The sequence below is a fragment of the Tarenaya hassleriana genome, unplaced genomic scaffold (genome assembly GCF_000463585.1).
Source record: "Tarenaya hassleriana unplaced genomic scaffold, ASM46358v1 Cleome9, whole genome shotgun sequence".
Taxonomy (NCBI): Eukaryota; Viridiplantae; Streptophyta; class Magnoliopsida; order Brassicales; family Cleomaceae; genus Tarenaya; species Tarenaya hassleriana.
Window position 1 is genome coordinate 2404878 of NW_010971389.1, and position 26867 is coordinate 2431744.

Below are 26867 nucleotides of genomic sequence, written 5' to 3' on the forward strand. Positions count from 1 at the left end.
TTTTTACAATTTTTACAATTTTTTACAATTTTTTACATTTTTTGAAAATGTTTTGCAATTTTACATTTTTTACAATTTTTATAATTTTTTGCCATTTTTTTACAATTTTTATAATTTTTACATTTTTTTACATTTTTTGAAAATGTTTTTACAATTTTACATTTTTTACATTTTTTTGTAATTTTTTCATATTTTTTATAATTTTTTTACATTTTTTTCAATTTTTTTTCAATTTTTTTTATTATTAATGCCACGTGTATCCTACGTGGCAAACACGTACATGCCACGTAGGCGCCATGTAAGCGTTTTATGCCTACGTGGCAAAATTAATTCTGTTCCGATGAAGATTTTGTTAAAATTTAAATTTCGAATGATTTTTTAGACAAAAAATTCAAATCCAGTATGAATTTGGAAATTTTAAAAATTCGTGATGAATGTGATAGTTATCTCATAATTGGATAATTTTTTTGGGAATTTTCCTTAAATTTAAGCGTTAGATTGTTTTTGCATAATTAACCTATGAGTAGTAAAATTGTTTTTGCTAAAAATAATTACACACACTATCGTATATACCAGCATTTTTCATATATCGTTGTTGATCATGAAATTAATTTATTTTGGGTTCCAATATTGTATAAAAGAATATATATATATAATATTGCCGCATGTAGCATAACAGAGCTCTTCTGTCTCACAAGTTGTCCCATATGCATGTGCATGTTGGGGGGCATACCGAGTATGATTTACGTGCATGTTATTATTGACCATTTCTCGTATTATTCTCTTAGCATCCATATGGGTCAATTTAAAAGCAACCCATATAATATTCATTAGACGACTTTTTCAATTAAATTAAGCTCAAATTTGTTCCGAATTGTTTATATAAGTTTTCGTTATTTATGACTAGAAAATCCATAGGTTTGAATCGATTTTCGAGAAGACTTGCATATATCAACCATTCACCAAGTCAACGAGCCACACACATATATATATATATATGTAGATATGCTACTTACTAGAAGAAATATGTAAAACGTTACATGAGTGGGGACAAAAACAGCCAATCTCGTCGACTTACTGGGATGTGGATATCACGCGCTTTACATGCGCGTGGGTATTTCGATGACAAATTCAACAATGGGCATATATTGTAATGCAGGTGGGCCTAGTAAATAAGAATGAGTTAAAAATCTTTCATTTAGCGTTGGGCTCAAAAGGCCCTTTCCACAGCTCTTCTGGTTTTTTTCATTGTTTTTTTGGTGCTTATTTGATTAAATAATTACTCTTTAAATTTGAAAATCTTTTATATTTTAATGGGTAAATCACTCAGATATACCAAACCTGTCGCAGGAGTTTCTCGGATACACCAAAAAAAATATAACTCATTAAATTTACTTCAAAAAAACCATATTACCCTTAATAAAACAGTGTAATTATAATTGTAATATCGTAATTGATTCTAAATACAGTTGCAATTGATTCTAAATACAGTTGCAATTGATTCTAAATGAGGTGGCAAAAAATACATCTAATTGTTTACAAGATCTTTAGTTGTTATATGATCGTAAATACTTCTTTTTTTAGTCGTATACTAGTTATATAACAGTCGTAATAAAGTCGTAAAAAATATGAAAGAAAGGTTATTTCGGATTTTTTAAACCCAAAAGTGGTATAGAATTGAAAAAAAAATTTACTTTTGGGTGTATCGTTGAAATTGTTGCGACCCCTTTCGTATATTTGAGTGATTTTCCCATTTTAATGCCCATTTTACAAAAATAATAAAGATTATTTTGAGAAACTTTTAGAAAAGAACCGAAACATTTATATAGAATGCTATTGAAAGTTTTAGTTTGCATAAAATTTAGATATTAGTATGCTTTACATTTGGTTTTGGTTTATTTATTCCAATAATATTAGGATAATAATTAAGGGTTTTAGATTTGATACCAGACACCGGTTATATTTTTTAGATTTGAAGTTATCGTAAAAGATAGTGGTTAATAATAATAATAATAATAATAATAAGTCATGTGAACGGCCATTTTTCCGGATAGTGGGCGGGGCGCAAACGATCATTCCGGATTCAGATGGGGCTCTCTGTGGGCGTGTGAATGAGAATGGATTCTCAATGGACAGAAGAACAAAGGTCCCTGGATTCATAGGTAATGTGTTCCTCTCTTACAAGATGTGATTCTTTAACTTTAGGCTGATTGTGATCAGACTGAATTTACTTACCTTGGGTTAGCGGGTAACAGCCTCGGCCATTAGTTGTCACCTCAACGACTTCTTGACTAAAATGCTTCACGATACGGGCACCGACACAATCAAAGACTGGAACGCGGTGTTCTGGGTGATGCAGGCAACAAGTAAGCCAGTGCTCGACAGAATAGAAGCAGAATTGCAGCTACATAAGGACAAATTAGAGGTTTCAAGGAAGGTGTGGAGAGAATATGGGTACATGATGAGCTCGAGTACCTTATTCGTCCTCAATGAAGTAAAGAAAAGGATGGTTGAGCAGAGGAATGAAGGTTCCGATTATGGAGTCATGGTCGGGTTTGGAGCCGGTCTCACCCTTGACGCTGTTGTGCTACAGATGGTGCCTTTGCCTCCTACGCTTGAATTAGCTGTCTAACTTTCCAATGGAGTTCATTCTCACATAAGATTGGACCAGCAAAATAAAGCATAGAGAATAATACCTTTTGTGGTCAGCAATGGCAGATCAAGGAATGTCTGTGATCTGCTCTGAACTGGTAATGAATAAAGCAACGGTACTTCAATATGTCAATAACAATAAATGCCCGACAATTTTTATATGCAATCAAAAGAGTGTTTCACTGTTTATGGATCATGCTTCTTTTATTACGTACGAAATGCAATTCAAAACAAAGGTATTTCTGGTCAACAAGATCCAGGAAATTTGAAAAAAGAACATTGAGCAACACGATCTTCACAAACGAAGAAGGATTTTGCACCACCGAATCTGCACGGAAAACAAAAGCATGAGCCATGTTAGTAAAAATTGATTTGATGAATTCATGACAAACCTTTTCTTCATGAAGACGGGCACTTTGAGGACACAGGCAGAAACTGTTACACTATCGCACTAATCAATTTCCCCAATATGAAATCCCACATCACCGAATACGTGGTGCCGAATCGCAGTAGAGGTAAAACACTTAATTACCGATACCAAAATCATCTAGATGATTAACAGTTCTGAATTAGGATCCCCAAGGATCACACAGTAACACCAAAACGAATAATCGGAGGAAATTGAAATTCAATCCTTGTACACACCTCTAATCATCGAGAAACGAAAGGCTCGAAACGATTCCTCCGCATCAGTGACCGCCATGCTCCTTGGCATGCTGCTGGTGCTCGAGGTGGCGGCGCTCGTGGGGAAGAGCAACAAGGTACGATAAGATCATGCCACCGAAACAGACATGAAGCAGAGGATCGACGGAGCTGGTCTGAATGTACTTTTCGTTGTAATTGTCGAGACCTCTCTTCACAGCGTTCTTCGCGTTCTCAATCGAGAACATCGGCTTGAAGTAGCTCGGAAGCTCCTTCACCTTCTTCCCCTTGATCTCACTGTACACCCTCCTCATCGCCATTGTCGTGTTCCCGTGGGTTCCGATTCGCTGAATCGAGAGAAACCGAGCAAACCCTAGCTTCCCAGAAAAATGGGGATCGGGAAGAGTCCACGGGTAAAATTCTTGAATCGGGTCGGAGCCCCACCATATTTATTGATCTATTATTTGATTATAATTAATAAACACTTCTTGCGATTTTTTTATTTTATTTTGTTCTTTTATATAGTAGTTAGCAGTAGAGTATTTCATATATTTTAAGAAATAAGTCTTTAATATTTTGAAAAGCATAGGAAGTTATGTGCTATTTATACAGAAAGAAATCCATTTTTAATCTTCATTATTCCAATAATCCAAATTGCTAACTATGTTACGAGCTCGGATGACGTGGCGGTTATTCATTGGAGGGATGACGAAGAGGCGACGTAGTTCGCCCAGCCAAAGCCGCCAAAGCTCTCAGAAGGAACGGGGAGGACATTTTGGCGGACTCAGGAAGACAGAGAAAAGAGTGTTGAGGAAGATCTTGATCCTTTGATAATGGCGGAGGAACCCGAAAAGGAGCCGTCTTCAACCTCACAGCAATCTTCCGGTGACACAAAACCCGATGATGCAGACATTAAATCCCAGGTTGGTCGATTTATACATCTCTCACCCTGGTTATCCTTTTCTTCGATTTCTACGATGCCCCGCCTTTTGATCTGATGATGAGTGATAGAGGGCTTTTAGTTTCTGTTGTTGGATCATGCCCATCTGGGAATATATGATCAATTAGGGTTTGCGAATTTGGAGCTCCGTTGCCTAATTTTGAGCCAATTCGATCTTTTAATGCAGCCAGTAACTTTGTGTTGTATCTTGTGTTGATTCTTGAGTTAATTTTGTGTGATTTTCCAGGCTTCAGCGCCTTCTGGGTTTCAAACTTATCCAAATGGGGATTTCCCGATGTATCCGGTTTGGTATCCTTTTCTAGCTCCTGGAATGAATCCAACGCAGTACGAGGAACAGACGAACCGAGGAGCTGGCATCTATGCGGTCCCTGTCCTTCCTTTTACAGGACATGTTGCTGGTCTTCCTTCTAATAACCTTATCCCGCTTACATACAATATCCCAACGTAAGTAGTTTTCTTCCATCTTTCATGAGTTTGGTGAATTACCTTTAATAATTTATATTGCTGTTGCCGTTCTGTGTGACCTCTCTATTGAGGTGTTAAGCTTCTCATTCCCAGGTTCCTTACCCGGAACAAAAATATTGTAGAATTTTATGCTAGATCTTAAGAATATCGTGTCGTACCGAGTATTGCTTGTTAGGATCATTGGGTCGTCTATGTACCGAACAGAATTACCGGTTTGGATTTCTCTAGAATTGGATACTAGATTCCAGTTCAATGCCCTTTGAGAGGATGACAAGGTAGTCACTTAAGCATGGACTTTATGAGTTTAACCCAGTTGATAATACGAGCAGTTCATCAAGTGTGTGTCCAAATTTAAATCAGATTTTCGAGTCATTGGTGAGTTTAAAGAGGTGTATGAGCGTGGTTATGGTTTTGGTAATTGACTTTTGTTTCTTATAGCACGAGGTCAAGTAATGAGGCTGCGACTGGGGGTGATGAACATGCACAAGGTGGGCAACAACAACAGGGTCAGCAGCAAGAACCTGCTCATCAAAGACAAGTCGTTGTAAGGAGATTCCAGATAGCGTTCCAGCTTGATTTATTTCTCATACTCAAGCTGGCTGCTGTTATCTTTTTGTTCAACCAAGATGGATCAAGGCAAAGGCTAGCCGTTCTGGTGTTTTTCGCTTCAATTATATACTTGTAAGTCTCAAAAATCTGTTAGATTTCTCTTCAAGAACCGTGGGATCTAGAGTATGACAAGGAATCAGTGCTGAACATCCGCCTTGGCAATTGCTGAAGGCCTTGAGGCTTTTAGTTGGTTTATGTTCAGAAGCAGTAAAGTTAGAAGCTTAAATGCTTTGACTGTTGAATTTGACAGATACCAAACTGGAGCACTTACTCCGTTAGTTCAATGGCTTTCCCAAGGCATGCAGAGGGCAGCAGCTGCACCACGGCATCAAAGACCTGCTCTAAGAGCTGATAATGATCCAGCAGCTGCAAGGCCACAGAACGATAATGCTGCTCCGGGTATATATATATATATTATGCATATTCAACATTACACTTGAAGATTTTATCATTTTCTGGCCTTAGTACTATATTGGCATCTTTCATGGCTTTGACGTTGCTATACAACCTTTTAAGTCCTTAAAATTTCGGTCTTTTCATATCATGATATCTCATTGCCTACCTGTGTTATGCTCGAACTCGGCTTTGGAAGACAAATTTTTAGGAGAATTATCTGAAGCCATCGTCATATACATTTTAACTGAAGCTGTTACATTATGTGCAGAAGGACAAGGTAGAGAAGAGAATGAAGCTCAGCATGCGGATAACGGGAACCGAGCAAATGAGAATGAGAATCCAGTTGAAGCAGAAGTGGGAAACCAATGGTGGGGAATCGTCAAAGAGATTCAGATGATCGTCTTTGGCTTTATAACGTCGCTTCTCCCTGGCTTCCACAACTTAGATTAGACAGATAGCAACCCTTTTCTTCATACCTATCCTTGAGATTAAAGAAATGAAAAATGTCTGGTCTTAGGGTTGATATCTTGTTTGAAACAGAGTACATAAGGTTTACCCTTTGGAACCAAAATAACATGTGTACAATTTGTCATATATCATACATGGTATATGTGAGTAGCTATGCCATTTTCCTTTTGGGAACTTTTAGCTATGGTTTTTACTTTACCGGCCATATACATACGCGTATTTCAGTTGCTACAAACACTTCCGAAACCACTGGAACTTTCCCGACAGAAGCTTAAGATCACGCTTTCTTGGTAATGACATGGCCGCATGACCTTGTAGACTCGTTGCTCGGGTGACCGCGTAATTGATTACTTTTGAGTTAAAAAAAATTATGTAGGCAAATCTCATTTGAATACTAAAATAATATGATAATATGAAGTCACTGAAATAATTAATATACATCAGAAGTGAATCAATAAATTAGACCATCTTTATATATATATATATATATATATATGAAGAGGAAAAATCACTATAAAACTGCATCAAATATACAATGATGATACAAAAAAACATACAAAAATTATTAAAGGGAGCAGGAAAAAAGCCCAACAGGAAACAGAAACACGAACTCTAGGGTTAGAGAGACGAAGTGGTGAACGAATGATAACTTGCAAAATAAGGCACCCAAACTTAAAAGGTGAAGGAAAGAACAATGGAAACACTACTCTATGGATATATCTCTAAATACTGGTGCTTCAAATATTTCATTTACAAGTAGGGACCAAAGTTCAATACCCGAATTCTGAGCTCAGCCCGAAGACGGTGGTGATGATGAAGTAGAAGAGGAAGAATCGGATGCAAGGTTCGATTGGTCTTGAATTTGTTCGAGCTCGAGCAATGGTTTTAATCTTCTTTCGACCTCGTTGCTTTGTCTACAGATCTCGTCCACGACCATGGAGTAAGCCAATTTACAAGATACTTCATCCGTGAATGCCAATGTCCATCTCCCGTCGACCAGACCTTTCGTCTTGAGCTTCTCATAGACTCCACGCTTTGCTGGATCCAAGAATGGTAAGGCGGATGGACGGATTCTCAAGTGTAGCCATGTAGGGTGTTTCTCATCTATCCGAGGCTGATAAACACGAAAGAGAAATTATTGTGTGATCATGTACAATATAATGGTCGATATCTTTGTAAATGCCATATATGCGTGATCTTTCACGTGGGGCTAGGCAAAAAAAAACTGATTCAGACACCCGAACACTATATGAGATGAAATCGAGTTATAATGTGGCCAAAACCCGAAAATCAGGTTTGAATTCGGGCAATTGGGTCTGAGATCACGGTATTACCCGTGGATACCTGAATGAACAGTAAAAAAATTTGTTGCCCCAAAGTTTTATATATATTACAAACCTATTGAATCTCTTGATTTCGGATTCGGGTTAGCTGACCCAAACCAACTCCTAATATATGATATATATTTTGAAAAAAAATCTAAATTTTGTATTTAAACCACCCCTTTCACATGTATATTACCTAAAGGACGATAGAAGCGAGTACTTACATTGCATCCGGCTAAAGGTGCAGTGACACGGACAATCCCGTAATCTGATTTCAAAGGCGATTCTTCAGTAAGGACGATCCACCCGGATAACCCGGATGTGAATGCTAGAAAGGAAAAGTGCCGTTCCTTGCCTCTTTCAAAGGCAATCCTACAGGGCACTGCATCACCTGAATAGAACAAACCCAAAAGATGAGAATGATTCCCTCCTGAGATGATAAGAACTCAATCAACAGAACAAGTTTATTTTTTTGTTATTCGCAAGATTAAATGGAATTGTACAAGAAAAATATTAACGTTCTTTCACATCCGGCATTAACAGTCTTGTAAGTAGATCATGCAGTTGTAAGAACTAACCTAGTTTCAGTTCGGTGCCAGGCTTCGGGACTGAAACATCCAAACCAGAAGTTGTAGCGAGGGACATCTCAGGTGGATCGGTTGGAGGCTGTTCTGGCAAGGGCCTACCAAGCGAGAAGATTTGGATTTGATGAAGAAGCAAAAAGACCTAAGAAAGAAGAGGTTAGATTTATCAGATATCTCAACCACACATGCTGCCTTGGTTAAGAGAGCAATTCACTGGACGAACCTTTACCAACTCGCACATTCTTTCACCGGCCGTGAATGATGATTCGCTAACAACGTTATCTGCACAAAGTTCCCAATTTGTGAATGATTTACAAGGTTTGATGAGGGAGATAAACAGAAGAGGGAAAAGATCATTCACGATCAGAGAAGAAGGAAATGGACAAAGAGTATTCTACCATCAGAAGAAGATTTGTTCAGCTGGAGAAGAATGAATTTAGGCTCTTTTCGAGGTGATGGAGCTTCAATCACTGTCAAAAAGAGATTTAGTATTAGACACAATGAATATATTCTCTGTATTTGAAAACCGCTTTTAACGTTTATACTTGCCTCTTTTGCACTTTTTCCACTCATCAAGCAGTACTGGGATGAGTAGATCAGACCAGGTACCCTTAATTTCCCGAATAAGTGCGCTTGAGCATTTCTCATATGAAAACTGTCCGGACCATTGTAATATCGACATATCGTTATTGCAATGCTGAATAAGGAATCTGAATAATAGAAAGAGAGGATAAACAAGTGGGGCTCAATAAAAAAAACATCTTGAAAGCGACATACCTTCAGCATCTCAAGATGTTGGCAATTAAATTCTGCCTCGCTGTAAGGAAGCAATTGACGTAAAAGCCAACCACCATCCCACAGTGTTTCAGCAGATATGTTTTCTCGGCAGAGAAGATTGACCAATGCGTCCACCACCAATTATGTAGGCAAATCTCATTTGAATACTAAAATAATATGATAATATGAAGTCACTGAAATAATTAATATACATCAGAAGTGAATCAATAAATTAGACCATCTTTATATATATATATATATATATATATGAAGAGGAAAAATCACTATAAAACTGCATCAAATATACAATGATGATACAAAAAAACATACAAAAATTATTAAAGGGAGCAGGAAAAAAGCCCAACAGGAAACAGAAACACGAACTCTAGGGTTAGAGAGACGAAGTGGTGAACGAATGATAACTTGCAAAATAAGGCACCCAAACTTAAAAGGTGAAGGAAAGAACAATGGAAACACTACTCTATGGATATATCTCTAAATACTGGTGCTTCAAATATTTCATTTACAAGTAGGGACCAAAGTTCAATACCCGAATTCTGAGCTCAGCCCGAAGACGGTGGTGATGATGAAGTAGAAGAGGAAGAATCGGATGCAAGGTTCGATTGGTCTTGAATTTGTTCGAGCTCGAGCAATGGTTTTAATCTTCTTTCGACCTCGTTGCTTTGTCTACAGATCTCGTCCACGACCATGGAGTAAGCCAATTTACAAGATACTTCATCCGTGAATGCCAATGTCCATCTCCCGTCGACCAGACCTTTCGTCTTGAGCTTCTCATAGACTCCACGCTTTGCTGGATCCAAGAATGGTAAGGCGGATGGACGGATTCTCAAGTGTAGCCATGTAGGGTGTTTCTCATCTATCCGAGGCTGATAAACACGAAAGAGAAATTATTGTGTGATCATGTACAATATAATGGTCGATATCTTTGTAAATGCCATATATGCGTGATCTTTCACGTGGGGCTAGGCAAAAAAAAACTGATTCAGACACCCGAACACTATATGAGATGAAATCGAGTTATAATGTGGCCAAAACCCGAAAATCAGGTTTGAATTCGGGCAATTGGGTCTGAGATCACGGTATTACCCGTGGATACCTGAATGAACAGTAAAAAAATTTGTTGCCCCAAAGTTTTATATATATTACAAACCTATTGAATCTCTTGATTTCGGATTCGGGTTAGCTGACCCAAACCAACTCCTAATATATGATATATATTTTGAAAAAAAATCTAAATTTTGTATTTAAACCACCCCTTTCACATGTATATTACCTAAAGGACGATAGAAGCGAGTACTTACATTGCATCCGGCTAAAGGTGCAGTGACACGGACAATCCCGTAATCTGATTTCAAAGGCGATTCTTCAGTAAGGACGATCCACCCGGATAACCCGGATGTGAATGCTAGAAAGGAAAAGTGCCGTTCCTTGCCTCTTTCAAAGGCAATCCTACAGGGCACTGCATCACCTGAATAGAACAAACCCAAAAGATGAGAATGATTCCCTCCTGAGATGATAAGAACTCAATCAACAGAACAAGTTTATTTTTTTGTTATTCGCAAGATTAAATGGAATTGTACAAGAAAAATATTAACGTTCTTTCACATCCGGCATTAACAGTCTTGTAAGTAGATCATGCAGTTGTAAGAACTAACCTAGTTTCAGTTCGGTGCCAGGCTTCGGGACTGAAACATCCAAACCAGAAGTTGTAGCGAGGGACATCTCAGGTGGATCGGTTGGAGGCTGTTCTGGCAAGGGCCTACCAAGCGAGAAGATTTGGATTTGATGAAGAAGCAAAAAGACCTAAGAAAGAAGAGGTTAGATTTATCAGATATCTCAACCACACATGCTGCCTTGGTTAAGAGAGCAATTCACTGGACGAACCTTTACCAACTCGCACATTCTTTCACCGGCCGTGAATGATGATTCGCTAACAACGTTATCTGCACAAAGTTCCCAATTTGTGAATGATTTACAAGGTTTGATGAGGGAGATAAACAGAAGAGGGAAAAGATCATTCACGATCAGAGAAGAAGGAAATGGACAAAGAGTATTCTACCATCAGAAGAAGATTTGTTCAGCTGGAGAAGAATGAATTTAGGCTCTTTTCGAGGTGATGGAGCTTCAATCACTGTCAAAAAGAGATTTAGTATTAGACACAATGAATATATTCTCTGTATTTGAAAACCGCTTTTAACGTTTATACTTGCCTCTTTTGCACTTTTTCCACTCATCAAGCAGTACTGGGATGAGTAGATCAGACCAGGTACCCTTAATTTCCCGAATAAGTGCGCTTGAGCATTTCTCATATGAAAACTGTCCGGACCATTGTAATATCGACATATCGTTATTGCAATGCTGAATAAGGAATCTGAATAATAGAAAGAGAGGATAAACAAGTGGGGCTCAATAAAAAAAACATCTTGAAAGCGACATACCTTCAGCATCTCAAGATGTTGGCAATTAAATTCTGCCTCGCTGTAAGGAAGCAATTGACGTAAAAGCCAACCACCATCCCACAGTGTTTCAGCAGATATGTTTTCTCGGCAGAGAAGATTGACCAATGCGTCCACCACCAATTATGTAGGCAAATCTCATTTGAATACTAAAATAATATGATAATATGAAGTCACTGAAATAATTAATATACATCAGAAGTGAATCAATAAATTAGACCATCTTTATATATATATATATATATATATATGAAGAGGAAAAATCACTATAAAACTGCATCAAATATACAATGATGATACAAAAAAACATACAAAAATTATTAAAGGGAGCAGGAAAAAAGCCCAACAGGAAACAGAAACACGAACTCTAGGGTTAGAGAGACGAAGTGGTGAACGAATGATAACTTGCAAAATAAGGCACCCAAACTTAAAAGGTGAAGGAAAGAACAATGGAAACACTACTCTATGGATATATCTCTAAATACTGGTGCTTCAAATATTTCATTTACAAGTAGGGACCAAAGTTCAATACCCGAATTCTGAGCTCAGCCCGAAGACGGTGGTGATGATGAAGTAGAAGAGGAAGAATCGGATGCAAGGTTCGATTGGTCTTGAATTTGTTCGAGCTCGAGCAATGGTTTTAATCTTCTTTCGACCTCGTTGCTTTGTCTACAGATCTCGTCCACGACCATGGAGTAAGCCAATTTACAAGATACTTCATCCGTGAATGCCAATGTCCATCTCCCGTCGACCAGACCTTTCGTCTTGAGCTTCTCATAGACTCCACGCTTTGCTGGATCCAAGAATGGTAAGGCGGATGGACGGATTCTCAAGTGTAGCCATGTAGGGTGTTTCTCATCTATCCGAGGCTGATAAACACGAAAGAGAAATTATTGTGTGATCATGTACAATATAATGGTCGATATCTTTGTAAATGCCATATATGCGTGATCTTTCACGTGGGGCTAGGCAAAAAAAAACTGATTCAGACACCCGAACACTATATGAGATGAAATCGAGTTATAATGTGGCCAAAACCCGAAAATCAGGTTTGAATTCGGGCAATTGGGTCTGAGATCACGGTATTACCCGTGGATACCTGAATGAACAGTAAAAAAATTTGTTGCCCCAAAGTTTTATATATATTACAAACCTATTGAATCTCTTGATTTCGGATTCGGGTTAGCTGACCCAAACCAACTCCTAATATATGATATATATTTTGAAAAAAAATCTAAATTTTGTATTTAAACCACCCCTTTCACATGTATATTACCTAAAGGACGATAGAAGCGAGTACTTACATTGCATCCGGCTAAAGGTGCAGTGACACGGACAATCCCGTAATCTGATTTCAAAGGCGATTCTTCAGTAAGGACGATCCACCCGGATAACCCGGATGTGAATGCTAGAAAGGAAAAGTGCCGTTCCTTGCCTCTTTCAAAGGCAATCCTACAGGGCACTGCATCACCTGAATAGAACAAACCCAAAAGATGAGAATGATTCCCTCCTGAGATGATAAGAACTCAATCAACAGAACAAGTTTATTTTTTTGTTATTCGCAAGATTAAATGGAATTGTACAAGAAAAATATTAACGTTCTTTCACATCCGGCATTAACAGTCTTGTAAGTAGATCATGCAGTTGTAAGAACTAACCTAGTTTCAGTTCGGTGCCAGGCTTCGGGACTGAAACATCCAAACCAGAAGTTGTAGCGAGGGACATCTCAGGTGGATCGGTTGGAGGCTGTTCTGGCAAGGGCCTACCAAGCGAGAAGATTTGGATTTGATGAAGAAGCAAAAAGACCTAAGAAAGAAGAGGTTAGATTTATCAGATATCTCAACCACACATGCTGCCTTGGTTAAGAGAGCAATTCACTGGACGAACCTTTACCAACTCGCACATTCTTTCACCGGCCGTGAATGATGATTCGCTAACAACGTTATCTGCACAAAGTTCCCAATTTGTGAATGATTTACAAGGTTTGATGAGGGAGATAAACAGAAGAGGGAAAAGATCATTCACGATCAGAGAAGAAGGAAATGGACAAAGAGTATTCTACCATCAGAAGAAGATTTGTTCAGCTGGAGAAGAATGAATTTAGGCTCTTTTCGAGGTGATGGAGCTTCAATCACTGTCAAAAAGAGATTTAGTATTAGACACAATGAATATATTCTCTGTATTTGAAAACCGCTTTTAACGTTTATACTTGCCTCTTTTGCACTTTTTCCACTCATCAAGCAGTACTGGGATGAGTAGATCAGACCAGGTACCCTTAATTTCCCGAATAAGTGCGCTTGAGCATTTCTCATATGAAAACTGTCCGGACCATTGTAATATCGACATATCGTTATTGCAATGCTGAATAAGGAATCTGAATAATAGAAAGAGAGGATAAACAAGTGGGGCTCAATAAAAAAAACATCTTGAAAGCGACATACCTTCAGCATCTCAAGATGTTGGCAATTAAATTCTGCCTCGCTGTAAGGAAGCAATTGACGTAAAAGCCAACCACCATCCCACAGTGTTTCAGCAGATATGTTTTCTCGGCAGAGAAGATTGACCAATGCGTCCACCACCTAGACAATATACATTAGTCAACTAAGACGAGCATTTGGGAAATTTCAATCTAGGAAGGTCAGGCCAAAAAAAGTTTGATTTATTTGTTATCCTTTCAAGTCTCATTCACTGCATAGCAACCTACTCATGCATACAATGCTTAGATTTTAAATAATTTTACCAACTTAGGTGATATACCTGATTTCTATGTTCACTGGGGTTAATTCCTACCCCAGGCAGTGAACAGCATAATCCAAATTGCTCCTGTTGGGCATAGTTGGAGGAAGAAGTAAATCAAACTAACACATTCAAAAGATTGAAATGAAGAGGGAGGAGTTAACTGTCAAGGGAAAATTAAGATGCAGTAGAGTACCTCCAACTTCTGTAAATACAAATCAATGTCACTGCTTGTGCCATCTCTCATGGACCCATTTTCGGGTGAAAAGAGTTGTTCTTCACCAGAGGCCTCACCAACCAAAGATTGCTGTAGGAAATAAGTACCAGATTAAGATTTTAATAGAAATGAACAGGGAAAACAATTAAACAAGAGGTATTTTCCGGCAGGAAGAAAAAAAATATAAACTTCAATCCATGCCATCTACAAGTGCTCGAGCAAAAGTGGTTTAAGGACCCCTGACAGGCAGGGGCTGTAATTCTTTAAAATCGAAAATACTGAATATAACCCTGTCTATTAGAGACATGCTGGACAAGACAGGTTGCACCACAACACTGATATCAATAACAGCAACTCACCAGCAAAAGTTTTTTGTGCTGCTTACGCTGAGGAAGAATGCCAAAGGCATCAAGCATTGATTCTTCGAGTTCTACAAAATTGAACAGCATGTAAGAAGTTCAAACCCCAAAAGAAAGAGTTCTTGAGAAAGGCCAACGACAATACCTTTCGTTTGCAACAAAGTGGCCATCACAAATAAAGAACCCACCGCTTCTACCTCATCCCCTTCTGAAATATACTGAAGCAAAGTCTCCCTAGTTACAAAAGACATCAACTAAAGCTGTGAATACAGAATAAGCCACAGGACAACATAATACCCTTAAACAGTGAAAACATCATGATATTTTTCTAGGCTGGAGGTGCTAAAAGCTAAAACATTACCTCAACGTCAAATGTGGGTTGTTGAAGTTACTTTTCTCAGTATCTTCAATGCAACTGTGAGAATCAATGCCCTCGCTTGATACTGCAACGCTTGAACATTGCTTAATTTTCTTCTCAGCAATACCATTGCCTTGATGTTGATTTCCAAGTGTAGAGCTTTCATGAGCGTGAGACCTTGAAATGAACGCCTTTATGGGGCAGAAAAGAGCAGCAGCAGTTGTATTTGCCAAATCTTTGATTTTAACTACACGCAAGATGCAGCAAAGCAGATAAAGGGAAGTGACCGGGTCGATTGGGATATCCTGAAATTACCCAGAAACCAAAAGTAGACCAAATTAGGATTGTAGGATCATACACCATAAAGCCTAAAGACTCAAAAAAATAAATTAAATAATTTAAAAGGAATAAAGAATTCAACAAATAAAAAGGGGCATGTACATTAACAGTCTCAATGCACAAAGACGGAAGAATTAGTGGGAGAGTTAGATGCTGCAGAATGTGGTCTGTTATCAGCCTCCCGATATCAGGTATGCCAGCGGAAATAACATCACTAAAATAGTACAGTGCGTCCTCGATCCCATCAGTGGCAGCAAGAAGTTTTGTCCTCGAGTCTGGGGATGGACTCCTTTAAGAACAATAAAATGACAATCCTCAGAAGAAGAGCTTTTTGCCATTGAAAATGAAACTGAGAGAATTATGCTGGATCTTACCTTAGGGTGTCCAACACCATTGCACTCAGATCCTTGCATTGCTTTTGGAAAAACAAAACTAGTTTTGAAAAGTACTCTGTGTGCGGAGGACTTGCTACGTAAGTATTCACAGATTCATCTCCAACTGCAAAAAGAAAACTAAAGGCGTTAATAGTTATCTTTAAGAAAGAGAGTGCAAAATGGAAAAAAAAATGAAAAGAATTGGTATAAGTGGACTCACCATGATAAACATTGAGAGTCAGGGCACGGACCGCAGTGCGTATCATATTCTCTTCATGAAATGCAAATCGTATGGCTTCGACATAAAGGGGAAAAGAAACTACTAAATCCTAAACGCAGAAACACAGAATTAAAATATGAAAGCAAAAACAGAAGCATATTGAGCTCACTAAAGGAAAAGGAAAATGCAAATCAAACAAAACTCACGTTATCCGTCTTAACAAGCAATGATATTGTATTCTTGTTTAGCTTTCCACTCACAGCTCTACATATAGGGTAATAAACAGTCATCAGATATGGTCAATATGTACTCACCAAAGCCAAGATCGCAAAAGAGTCGTACCTTAAGAAAGATATGTAGTAAGACAGAATCTCCTCATGTTGGAAGTCAAATGTATACATTATTAGATAGTTTATATGTTCATTACTGAAAATGTAGTCTGCATAGAGTTACCGAAAGAAAACCATCAGTATATTGTAACAAACAAAACCTCTTCAAACACAGGAAAATTGCATCAAAAGGCACTCACATATGGCATGTTCACTTTTTAGGTTTTGGATCATAATACTCAAGGTTTGCAGCAACTGAACAGAAACAGTCACTGTCCGGCTAACCTTCAAAACACGCACAAACTCTCCCATTATTTGTTTCTCCATAAAGAATCTGCAGCAAACACAGATATCAACAAATGGAAAAACTCAAAATATGCAAAATTTGAAATATGGGTATCAAGTGTAAGCACAGAGACTCACTCAAAATACGAGGGGTCATGCTGATCGCCATATGTTAATATCTCCGAGATTGATCTCAGTGCCTCAACAACAAAGTCCTTTAAAATGGAAAGTGGTATAAGAATATTAAAGCATAACATAGAAACATATTTACTAAAACGAAAGGATAAGACTATCCTGCTGACCTTATTGATCTCGTTAACAATCTGAACCTTTCTCAACTGCTCAGTCAAATACCTAAAAACCAAAGCTTTCACATTCATGATTCACCTTATAATCATCCAATATCGAGACTGAACCTTTCTAAACCAATGAAAGTTTAAGAGCAAGTCTTTCCTCATATGATCACGATTGTCGCATTTGACAAACCCGATTGGCTTCAAGCTCTAGGAGCTCACAGAAAATGGAAAGGGCTACCCAAATGCATTGGAACAATGGCCTTCAACAGTGTAATCGAATTCAATACAAGTTAAACGTAATCATCAAATAAATTTCCCCAGAAATATCAGCAACAATGAGTATAATGTCTCGCGTCCAGTTCAACACTTATCCATGTTCCGTGAAGCTATGAAGCAAAATATCTCACGACTCAAATTTCACAAAAATGGATCTAGATGCTCAAACACATAATATCTCAATCACAATTAAAGTTAAATCAGGCAGATATCAAATTATCAATCGCTGATTGACATTTAGTTAGCAGAACAAACATGAGAAAGTAAACCCCCGGAAAAACCATTACGACCCAAAACCCAGAAAGAGAAAAACCCTAACGAGCGTCAAATAAACGGGATCAAACAAAAAACAAACCTGAGTTCGTCCAAGGAGAATCGATCTCTAGATCTCAAGAAGGAAAACCACATGGTTATCGGATCAATCTTCTGAATCCAGTTGAATCTGAATCATCTCTCACTCCCGAGGAGAATCCAGACCCAGAATAGCTCCTCAATATCTCAACAGAACTCCAGAAGTCCGCCGACAGCCGCAATCGGATTCCAGTCCCGGTTCAAAATGCTTCATACGGAGCAAATATCATGCGATTGGATCGTTGGATCGATGAAATTTTCTCCGTTTCGGGTTCGAATTTGTTCGAACGTTGAAGAAATTCGGCGAGCGGAATGATGACAAGGGAAATGTTACCGGAAAGACGAATAGAAGCATCGAAAGGGAGGTTGAGCTGGTATCGGGTCAAACTCCCGGGTCCAGATTAGGGTCCGGGTTCGGGTCAAATTCTCTAAGTAAAATTTTTGTTGAGTTATATTTATTTTAAAATTTATATAGTTCGAATATTTTTATTTAAGTAAAATTTTAAAATCCACAATGTGAAATTTTTATTGGCTAAGGTTTTAAATGGATGTATAGTAATATTTAAGAATTTATTTATATGTTTAAAAAAAACTGAAGAATTATTTGGGTTTATTCAAATGGATCTTTTTTATTAAAAAAAATTATAGTTTTTGGGGTTATTTCTCATTATTATATAAAATTAAGATTTTATTTTGTTTAATTTTGACTTTAAAATCTATCTAGAATATAAACCATTTTATAGAATCCCGTAGAATTGTTTAAAAATTGATAAATTATTTTATACAAAACGTTTATTTTTGTTTTGAATTCGAATATCAAATTTAAGAAAAAATGTATATTTTAAATTATATAGTTCATCTTTATTCACGGGATTAGTATGAAACTTGGTTCATAATAATTGATTATATAAAAAAAAAACTATTTTATCAAGTTCTCTGTCTTGATTACAAATTACAGTGACGATATACTGCAGAAAATCTTGACTCAGAAACGGGAATCATGTCTTTAGGCATATTCTTTTAAATTCCTATTTCTATCTTTTAAAATATATATATATATATAGATACATCACAGCTCTCACCAATCAATGATAGCCACGTCACACAGATCTGTGAGGTAACACACACCACTAGATTGCACGAAACACTTCTTCACCACAAACGCAGAACAGAACACACTTAATCTGTCGCTAATTACATTATTAATTTATTTAATTAGATTGTTTATTACGACATTTAATTTCACACGCGCCACTAGATTACAAGACGACACACACTTCTTCACCACAAACGCAGAACGGGACACACTTCTTTCCGATCCTAATTACATGATTAATTTACTTAAGTAGATCATTTATTAAGGCGACTTAAGCTTAATCATCATCGCCGGTAATCTCCACGACCCTAACATTGCGATCCTCTCCCGTCTCCGACGCCAAATCTTCCTTCGCGACAAACACGACGAGGAATTCCCCTTCCATCCACGCCGTCACCTGATCCGTCAAGGCGTTGCTGGGAAGCTTGAATCTGCTCATAAACTTGTTGTCACCCGTGCAGATCTGGAGATATCCTTCGTCGTCGACGAACACGATCGCCTCGTCCTGGGTCGCGCCGGGGAGGTACGCCTTGAAGACGTGCGCCGTCGGGGTTTCCGTCCAGTTCAGCTGCGTTTCGACGGTTGAAGCTGGGAAGATTTCTCGGGAAAGTGACGGAAAGTGGCGAGAAAGTAGGGACGACGGTGACGGGAACGACGACGGGAAATCCAAGAAGGAATTGACGAAATCAAACGGTTCCCATGTGTCGTCGCCGGAAGTTAGCCGGCGACGATCGTTGATCGGAATGATCGACATCTTCTTCTTCTTCAAGTCAAGGATTTAGGGTTTACGGATAAGTGAAACGAAGCTCCAAAGGAAAACCGTAATGATGCGGAGGAGAGAAGTTCTGGAGTGTTCTTGAAGACAGACACTGGTTGGGCCTGAAGTTGAAATTAAAAGCCCAATGGGCCTTTTGTACGAATGATGTGTTTGCAATGCCGTACATAAGAGGCACGAGAATATATATATAGGAATCAATGTTTTGTGATTAAATTCACATTTTGTGGAAGAAGTTTCATTGTCTAGTGTTGCTATAATTATAAGTGTGTGACTCGGCAAAGTTCCTTCTCCGTTCGGGTTCTGAGTTTCCCTTATTTACATGAATTTATCCGATCAATGGGTTTAAAGATTTAGTAAATTTTTGGATTATCTAAAAAAAAAAATTTGTGTTTATTAATTACATTAACTCACCTGATATATCTGAAATGTCTGGACTATGAAATCTTTGAAAATATATGGTTCCACGTATATCTCTTTATATGGATCACAACCCCTTGATGTTAACTACACGTGGAAATCTTTGTAGAGTGTATGTGTAATCCTTAAAACATGTAGTTACACATCGCTTTTAATATCTATATCTATATCTATATATATATATATATCAAGATCCAACACACAAATCATGGAAAATAAATAAATGGACCAAATAAAACCGGGAAAAAAGGAAAGCTATATATAATAATGTATTCAATAAACATAAACCTAACCATAAAAGAGACACCCCGAGAACAAAGACAGAAAGATATATCGTATATAAAAAAAATAAAACATATATAACCATCCATTGGTATAGCGTTTGGCCACGTAACCTTCCTTCCATTCTCTATAAATCCCCTGTCGGACCGACAAGAAGCCCTACCCCCAATCCTTTGAGGGAAAAAAACCAGTACTTTCCACTCTCAATTCAATTTTTTTTTTTGAAAAAAACCCTTGTTCTCTTTTTTTTTTTCCTCTGAAGAAAAACAACCCTTTTCGGCTTTTCCCTTCATCTTCATCATTTTGAAGAAGAATAAAGAAATAGAATGTGTATGGTGTTCGTGTTTGGGGAAGAGAAGAGGGAGCTCGGTCGGCAACAAGCGCCGGGAATGTGTCCGTACTGCGACGGGAAAGTGGAGGCGATCGACGTGGAGACGAAGTGGTTCCTATGCTTCCTGCCTCTATGCCTCAAGATCAACCGCAAATTCTTCTGTTCCTCTTGCGACCGCCGTCTCGTCCTCTATTACTGAACCCCCAAACCCTAAAAAATTTCGCAGACGAGAGTTTTTCGTTTTTTCGTTTTTACCCCCTCGTACTTTCGAGGTTTTTCCAGAGGTCCCTCTGTGTTTAGGGTTCTTGCAAAAACACCCCTTTCTCCTCTGTGTGTGTGTGTGTGATATTGTTTGATTTGAGATTTCGCAAGTTATTTTGTATGTTTTCATATATGTATTTTTTGTGGAATAAAATTGTTGTAAGATTTTGCTGTGATTGCGGTTCTGTGCAATGTTGTGTTTTTCTCTTTCCTTATTAGCTGGACTGACATGAAATAGTAACAGTGGTCCTGAGTTTTGAAATTGATATTTCATCATTTTGGTTATAAATTGAATGAAATTTCACCAAATTTCTGATATACAGCTTATCGTATTAAAAAAGTCGAAATTGCAGACATGCATACATATATATATATATATATATAAGTGAATGTTATAATACACTCTTTATATAACTAATTACATTTATATTTATAATAATTATATATTGACACAATCCGTGGCCAGCCAAACATTCCTCTGGTCAATCCTTCCATTCAATGGATTTGAATTCAAATATTTAGAGATTATATTTTATACATTTATATAATCAATATTTTACGTCGTTTTTATATTCAAATTGAATTCAACCTTTTTTATTTTTGTAATTTGTTATTATTTCACTTTTTTTAGTTATTTCTACACTCTATCGATGATATTGATCAATTCAGTTAATTATTTAAAAATTATATGACAACTTTGTTTCGAATTCGACTATGATTACATACGATTTAATTAGATTTGATGCAATCTATATAATCATAATAATAATAATAATAATATTGAGACAAAAGTAATTCACAAAAAGAAAAAAAAACACGTCACAGAATTTGGGATCCACGAACTAGATCAGGTTATGTTGAAAATATATAAAATTCGGGAGTCATATCGTTATCCGTTGATGATATATGGTGATGTTCGAATTGTTTATACAATCAATTGGTGCGTATATACATATATATATATATAATGTATGAGAAGAGACAACGTGGACAGGTGTGTATTGATTATCGTCTTGTCGCGCTGGATAAGCACAAGCTGCGCGACCTTGCAGATTTCGCTTTCCTTTTGTTTGATTTGAGACGTACTGCACTCTATCATTCACCGCATATATATATACATATATATTATACATATTATTATATATATGTATATTACATAATCTCAGCGACTAAACAGTACCCAGACCTTATAAATATCATATGTATATATCCATATATAATATATAGATACACGTGGATACATGCTAGTACATATGAGTGTATATATACAAGACAGCATTCATGTCATTGTTTACCCAAGAGAGAATTACTATTAATCTAACCCCGGTCGACTGATTCGGCTGTAAAACTCGAATTATACGGTCGGTGTAAAACAAAATAATATTTGATTATGGGCTCATAAATAGCATATGATATCAATATATTATCACCTGCATCTTGAGTAACAAAAAAAATTACTATTTTATTTACCTACTATATATATATATATATATATATCTCATCTTCGTAGTTCGTACCTCACCCGACAATTATTTCGGATTTAGACAAGGTTCCGTTATTCAGACCCACATCGTAACGTCTACCGTTTTTTATTTTGGGATTACAATCCTTTCTGTGCCCGAAAAGCCAAAGGTACGCACAGTCCGTGGCCTTTTCGTACATGCCTCGTTTTCTCTCACACATAAACACATGTATACAATATATATACACATATATACATATATGTATATATATATGCGTGTGTGTGTGTGTGTGTTACGGCGTTTATTGATGTGATCGCAGCAGATATAGATGGTGGGGAATTTGAGACATATATGGTCGATCTATATGTAGTAATCCCATGCTTTCATGCTTCTATACCAAAAATGGGAAAACCGTAACATAACATAAAACAATACTTCCCGGATGTTTGGATGGATCTCTTCTGCTGTCATTGTAAAAAAAAAAACATAAATATTTTCCACTTGATCAAACGCCAAGCAAACAGGTGAATACAGAATCCAAATTCTCACATACCAGCAAATGTTTAATATTTATAATGTAGATGAAACTCCCACGCTGACCATAAAAACGCCTATAAGCACCAAAAAGGACATAACTTTCCCAATCGATCGATCTAAAATTCGGCATCCCATCACACATTGCAACGACCGATCCAACCCTAATTGAGATACGGGGACGCTCTTAGCCCTGTTCTTATCAAGCGCCAGATCCAGCATCACGATCCCGATCTCACCGAGCACGAACCCCACGACAGACCCTCGATGATGTACTGCCCGTTGACCCGACCCGGCACGAACACGACGGGTCGTACGGACCCTGTCACTGGATCCTGAGTCGATCCGATACCCGGAGGCTCGACAATCACGTCATAGACGAAGCCGGAGACGTCCATGAAGTAGGCGAGGAGGATCAGCGAATAAACCGTCATTGGCGACGGGAGCGTGAAGGAGGGGAGCGACGCGGCGGCCGGAGAAAGGAGAACGGAAGGATCCGGAGAATGTGGAAGATCGGATCGTTCGACGACTGAGTCAATGAATCCGATACGGCGGAGGCAGAGGCAGAGGCAGAGGCTAGGGCTTGGTGATCGGGTTTCGGAGCCATTGTCGTCGGGTCTTCCGAAAGCTCTGTCGTCTCTCCTCTGGAACAATTCGGAGTTGCCTTGTTTGGACACTAGAGTACAGTTATCTGTGGGAAGGATATGATATTCCTGCTTTCCAATTTCACCAATGAAAAGACCCTGCTGTAGGTAAGTGATGATGCTCAATTGTCGCTTTAAAAATTGCAATCATAACCGAACATAGATTACTCATATTAGTTTATAGTAATCAAAATGATCTTACATCGCATATTATCTATTATACTTTATTAAATAAATGTGTTGAATCGTAAATTCTTAATAGGCGTCTTGTAACAAAAGGAAAATCAATTTATGGGAAACTTTGTGTAAATAAAATAATACCTTTACGTGGTATGCTAATGATAAGGCATTGTAAATAACCATTGTTCTATTTTCTTTTTATTTTCTAGTGTGGAAAAGAATCGCACCTCGTGCCGTTCGATGAGAAAAAGGTGGAAGCTAAACGGCACGCAGTTCCATTGTAAATAGCATATCCGACATGATTGGGCCACTAATTAGATATCACGAGAAAATAGCAGCGAGCGTTTTCCATCTCCGCCGCCTTCATCTGAAAGCAAAACAGTTTGATTCTTCATCTGAAAGCTCCGAATCCGATCTTTAGCTTCACACGACAAAAACTTGATACTACGTTGTTCTCGCTTCCTTCTTCTATATTGGTCCGATCATCTTCTGGTGAGCTTGCTCTGGTGCTATCGATGGCGTACGTGGATCATGCGTTCTCGATTTCGGACGAAGATATCATGATCGGGACTTCCTACACCGTGAATAATCGACCTCCGGTGAAGGAGATCTCTCTAGCCGTAGCTCTTCTCGTGTTTGGAACCCTAGGTATTGTCTCTGGCTTCTTCATGGCGTACAACCGAGTAGGCGGTGATCGCGGCCACGGTACGTTTTCTTTTTGCTAATTTTAACCCTGGAAATTCCGTTGTTCTCTCCGAAAATGGGAGAATTTGGGGGATATTTGGTCATGCTTGAGTTCCTCTTAGTTTGTCTAAGTTCACTGAAAATCTATTTCGTGATTTGGGCTAAGCTAGATTGTGGAAATTAGCTCAGGTTCTGTGTGATTTAGTTGGTTTCCTGCTTTCGATTTGCTGAGAAATTAGGGTAAATTTGGTAAATGTGAAAGTAATTCTGGAATATTCCTAACACACGAGATTTCTGCAATATCTTGGGGTTCGGATTCTATCTAAATTTGTCTTCTTGTTTTTAACATTCTGGATTTCCTTTATATGGCGGAAGGCTTCAGTTCCTCTCCAAATGGTGAAAAATGTGGGATTTTTTTCTACAAGTGAACAAATTTCTTCATCTGATCTCAATTGTGATTGAGTTTTCCACCAAGAAGTGTTTGTTCTGATCCTCAGCTCGAAATCTGGCTTTAGGTTTACGTTGAATTTGTTTATTCTGATCCTGTCTCCTGCCAGAAACTCTGAATAGGTAGATCGTTGGTGCACTTTTACACCTCTCCTCTGTTCTATAAACCCAAAACTTTTAGCATAGTAAAACATGATTTTCTTTCAACTGTTTCATTGTTTCGTCAACTGAACATTTCAAGTTTCCTCTTTCTGATTGTTTTCTTGTGTTTCATTTTCTTCCTGTCGTTTCCTTAATTTGGTTACAGAGAAGAGCATCTTTGGGTTCTAAACAGACAGAACAAGATGCCACCTCTCTTTAGGCAACAACCCATTTGGTCATGAGCAAAGGTGTTATATTATAACTCGTGTTTGTTTCATTGATGAATCAGGTATTTTCTTTGTGATTCTCGGCTGTATCCTGTTTATCCCCGGGTTTTACTATACACGGATTGCGTATTACGCTTACAAAGGATACAAAGGCTTCTCCTTTTCAAACATACCGCCCGTTTAGCCTCTTTGAAGATCGCCCCAAATCTCGCATCTGCCCAATGTATATAGTTCACTCTCACTAGAGTTCGTCGCTGAAACGCTGTGTTTTCTGTGAGCTTTTAGCTTAGCTGAGTCGAGTCCACGTCTGATATGTATCCCTTCTTTCTTGTGATTCTTGTTCTGTGTTAAATAATTTTGTGATCAATAGTCATGCCAGATCTATATATGCCATTGTCTTTGATCAATTTGAGTCCAATCAGGATAGAAATGGATGCATTTTGTGTATCCCGGGAAATGGATAGAGACAATATGCTATGAATACTTGTTGGGCTTGTTCTTGTTGGTGAGATATGACACCCAATGCCCAACCAAAAACTAGAGAGATGTAACAGCATATGCTGTTTTTTTTCTTTTGCAATATCAAAATATCAAAGATTGTCTTTTTAAGCTCTACGGCATTATGATTCCATAAATGTCCATTAACAAAACGTTTTTTTATTATTATTTTGCAATACCCAAAAAAACATTTTGCAAATTCCCAGCCAAAAATAGAAAAAAAACAGTCAGACTCTATCGTGGCTATAGAAAACTCGTTCCGGCATGCCCACGATGCAAGAGATTGTGTGCGATGTGGTCACGCGCCTGAACCGCAGTGGCCGACCGGAGATTATTCTCCGGCACGGTGACGTCATCGAAGACCTCGAACACTAGCTCCGGCGACATCTCCTCCTTCCTGATCTCGCAGATGTTGTGAAGCACACAGCACGCGCCGAGCACGTACGGCAGATCCTGCAGCTTCACCTCCGTCCTCTTCTGCAGACATGCCCACCGACCCTTCATCCTCCCCATCGCCGCCTTCGCCACCGCCTGAATCTCTCCGATTCTCTCGTTGAACGCGTAATGCGTCCATGTCAGGTTCTGCCTCGTGTACGGCACCATCAGCCAATCCATCAGCGGGAACCCAGAATTCCCGACGATCCATCCGTCTCGGAGGAGCCCACGCGCCGCTCTTTGCCGGAAAAGAGACGATTTCTCCAGGATCTGGTCGTCGGTTAGAGATCCCGGGTTTCCGATGCAAACATCGGTGAAGATCCCCTCGGAATTCACCACCCCCTGGACCGTGATCGAGTACGACGTCTTTTGGTTCCTCTCGGTGTGCCTCTTGTTGAAATACGCCGCCACATGGACCTTCGGTGCGATGATCGGGATGTGGGTCGTGTAGATCGATCCCAAGACGTTAGGGATTTTGAATTGCGATTCGCATTTCTCCTTCGTGGATCTGATTTCTTCGTCGGACGGCCACCGGAGATACTTCGGCATCAGGACGTCGTTGATCGCTCTACAGACTTCGGTCACGAGCTTGTGGCAGGTCGAGATCCCGAGCCCGAACCGCTCCGACACGTGGCGGAGCGGCGCGCCAGTCGCTAAACGCCAAAGGCAGACGCCGACGCGTTTCGGCGCCGGAATCGCGTCTCGGAGCATCGTGTTCTTCTTCGTCACCGCCTCTTGTAGCTCCTCGCAGATCAGGTTGAACGTCGATCTACTCATCCTGAACTCTCGCCGGAACTCTTCCTCCGGGAAATCTGGTCGGCTTACTCGGTCCCACCAGTCCGTCGGCCGCTCCTTCCCCCACAACCTCCTCTGACCCGAACCCGACCCGGAAGGTCCCGGGTTATCCGTCGCCGGACCCGGAGCTTCCTCTCCCGCAGCGGCGGAGGGGGGAA

At 38.8% G+C, this 26867-nt stretch overlaps 10 protein-coding genes and 1 pseudogene across 11 annotated transcripts in view; 4 read left to right on the top strand and 7 right to left on the bottom strand.

Moving 5' to 3' along the window:
- Positions 1-2033: 2033 nt before the first annotated feature.
- Positions 2034-2841, top strand: LOC104803955 (chalcone synthase RJ5-like). Its single transcript, XM_010528070.2, has 2 exons — positions 2034-2162; positions 2256-2841. Exons 1-2 carry the CDS (start codon positions 2129-2131, stop codon positions 2630-2632), a joined length of 411 nt encoding a protein of 136 aa, XP_010526372.1. The 5' UTR covers positions 2034-2128; the 3' UTR covers positions 2633-2841.
- LOC104803956 lies at positions 2786-3715 on the bottom strand. The gene is made up of 2 exons (XM_010528072.1): positions 3298-3715; positions 2786-2980 (listed from the first exon to the last, which is right to left on the bottom strand). Exon 1 carries the CDS (start codon positions 3612-3614, stop codon positions 3342-3344), a length of 273 nt encoding a protein of 90 aa, XP_010526374.1. The 5' UTR covers positions 3615-3715; the 3' UTR covers positions 2786-2980; positions 3298-3341.
- A 313-nt stretch (positions 3716-4028) lies between these two features.
- On the top strand, positions 4029-6370 carry LOC104803957. Its single transcript, XM_010528073.2, has 5 exons — positions 4029-4217; positions 4482-4699; positions 5159-5401; positions 5580-5728; positions 5994-6370. The coding sequence occupies exons 1-5, from the start codon at positions 4128-4130 to the stop codon at positions 6173-6175; spliced, it is 882 nt and encodes a 293-aa protein (XP_010526375.1). The 5' UTR covers positions 4029-4127; the 3' UTR covers positions 6176-6370.
- Positions 6371-6686: 316 nt separating this feature from the next.
- Positions 6687-9020, bottom strand: LOC104804523 (the record flags this gene model as incomplete). Its single annotated transcript, XM_010528836.1, has 7 exons — positions 6687-7307; positions 7743-7909; positions 8097-8244; positions 8326-8384; positions 8501-8572; positions 8652-8757; positions 8880-9020. Coding segments are annotated over 7 exons (1017 nt in total), but the record flags the coding sequence as incomplete, so codon positions are not given.
- Positions 9021-9147: 127 nt separating this feature from the next.
- On the bottom strand, positions 9148-11479 carry LOC104804524 (the record flags this gene model as incomplete). Its single annotated transcript, XM_010528837.2, has 7 exons — positions 9148-9766; positions 10202-10368; positions 10556-10703; positions 10785-10843; positions 10960-11031; positions 11111-11216; positions 11339-11479. Coding segments are annotated over 7 exons (1017 nt in total), but the record flags the coding sequence as incomplete, so codon positions are not given.
- Positions 11480-11606: 127 nt separating this feature from the next.
- Positions 11607-17842, bottom strand: LOC104803958. Of its 2 annotated transcripts, none has more exons than XM_010528074.2 (21): positions 17501-17842; positions 16876-16927; positions 16712-16788; positions 16489-16622; positions 16302-16398; positions 16166-16223; positions 15960-16068; positions 15740-15863; positions 15468-15654; positions 15030-15331; positions 14814-14902; positions 14669-14739; positions 14289-14399; positions 14114-14179; positions 13798-13935; positions 13570-13675; positions 13419-13490; positions 13244-13302; positions 13015-13162; positions 12661-12827; positions 11607-12225 (listed from the first exon to the last, which is right to left on the bottom strand). In XM_010528074.2, the coding sequence occupies exons 1-21, from the start codon at positions 17551-17553 to the stop codon at positions 11902-11904; spliced, it is 2544 nt and encodes an 847-aa protein (XP_010526376.1). In that variant the 5' UTR covers positions 17554-17842; the 3' UTR covers positions 11607-11901. The 2 variants fall into 2 exon arrangements, with proteins under 2 accessions (XP_010526376.1, XP_010526377.1); XM_010528075.2 differs by having other exon boundaries at positions 16876-17129.
- Positions 17843-18607: 765 nt separating this feature from the next.
- LOC104803959 (18.5 kDa class IV heat shock protein) lies at positions 18608-19541 on the bottom strand. The gene has a single exon (XM_010528076.2). The coding sequence runs from the start codon at positions 19344-19346 to the stop codon at positions 18870-18872; it is 477 nt and encodes a 158-aa protein (XP_010526378.1). The 5' UTR covers positions 19347-19541; the 3' UTR covers positions 18608-18869.
- A 685-nt stretch (positions 19542-20226) lies between these two features.
- Positions 20227-20846, top strand: LOC104803960. The gene has a single exon (XM_010528077.2). The coding sequence runs from the start codon at positions 20396-20398 to the stop codon at positions 20597-20599; it is 204 nt and encodes a 67-aa protein (XP_010526379.1). The 5' UTR covers positions 20227-20395; the 3' UTR covers positions 20600-20846.
- Positions 20847-22598: 1752 nt separating this feature from the next.
- LOC104803961 lies at positions 22599-23288 on the bottom strand (annotated as a pseudogene).
- A 29-nt stretch (positions 23289-23317) lies between these two features.
- Positions 23318-25369, top strand: LOC104803963 (transmembrane protein 230). The gene is made up of 3 exons (XM_010528078.2): positions 23318-23410; positions 23692-24187; positions 25044-25369. Exons 2-3 carry the CDS (start codon positions 23998-24000, stop codon positions 25163-25165), a joined length of 312 nt encoding a protein of 103 aa, XP_010526380.1. The 5' UTR covers positions 23318-23410; positions 23692-23997; the 3' UTR covers positions 25166-25369.
- A 209-nt stretch (positions 25370-25578) lies between these two features.
- Positions 25579-26867, bottom strand: part of LOC104803964 (putative nuclease HARBI1) — a 2962-nt gene continuing 1673 nt past the window's right edge. Inside the window, exon 2 of the mRNA XM_010528079.1 lies at positions 25579-26831. Within this exon, the coding sequence (XP_010526381.1) occupies positions 25723-26831 (1109 nt within the window). The 3' untranslated portion in view covers positions 25579-25722. The remainder of the gene's footprint in view (positions 26832-26867) is intronic.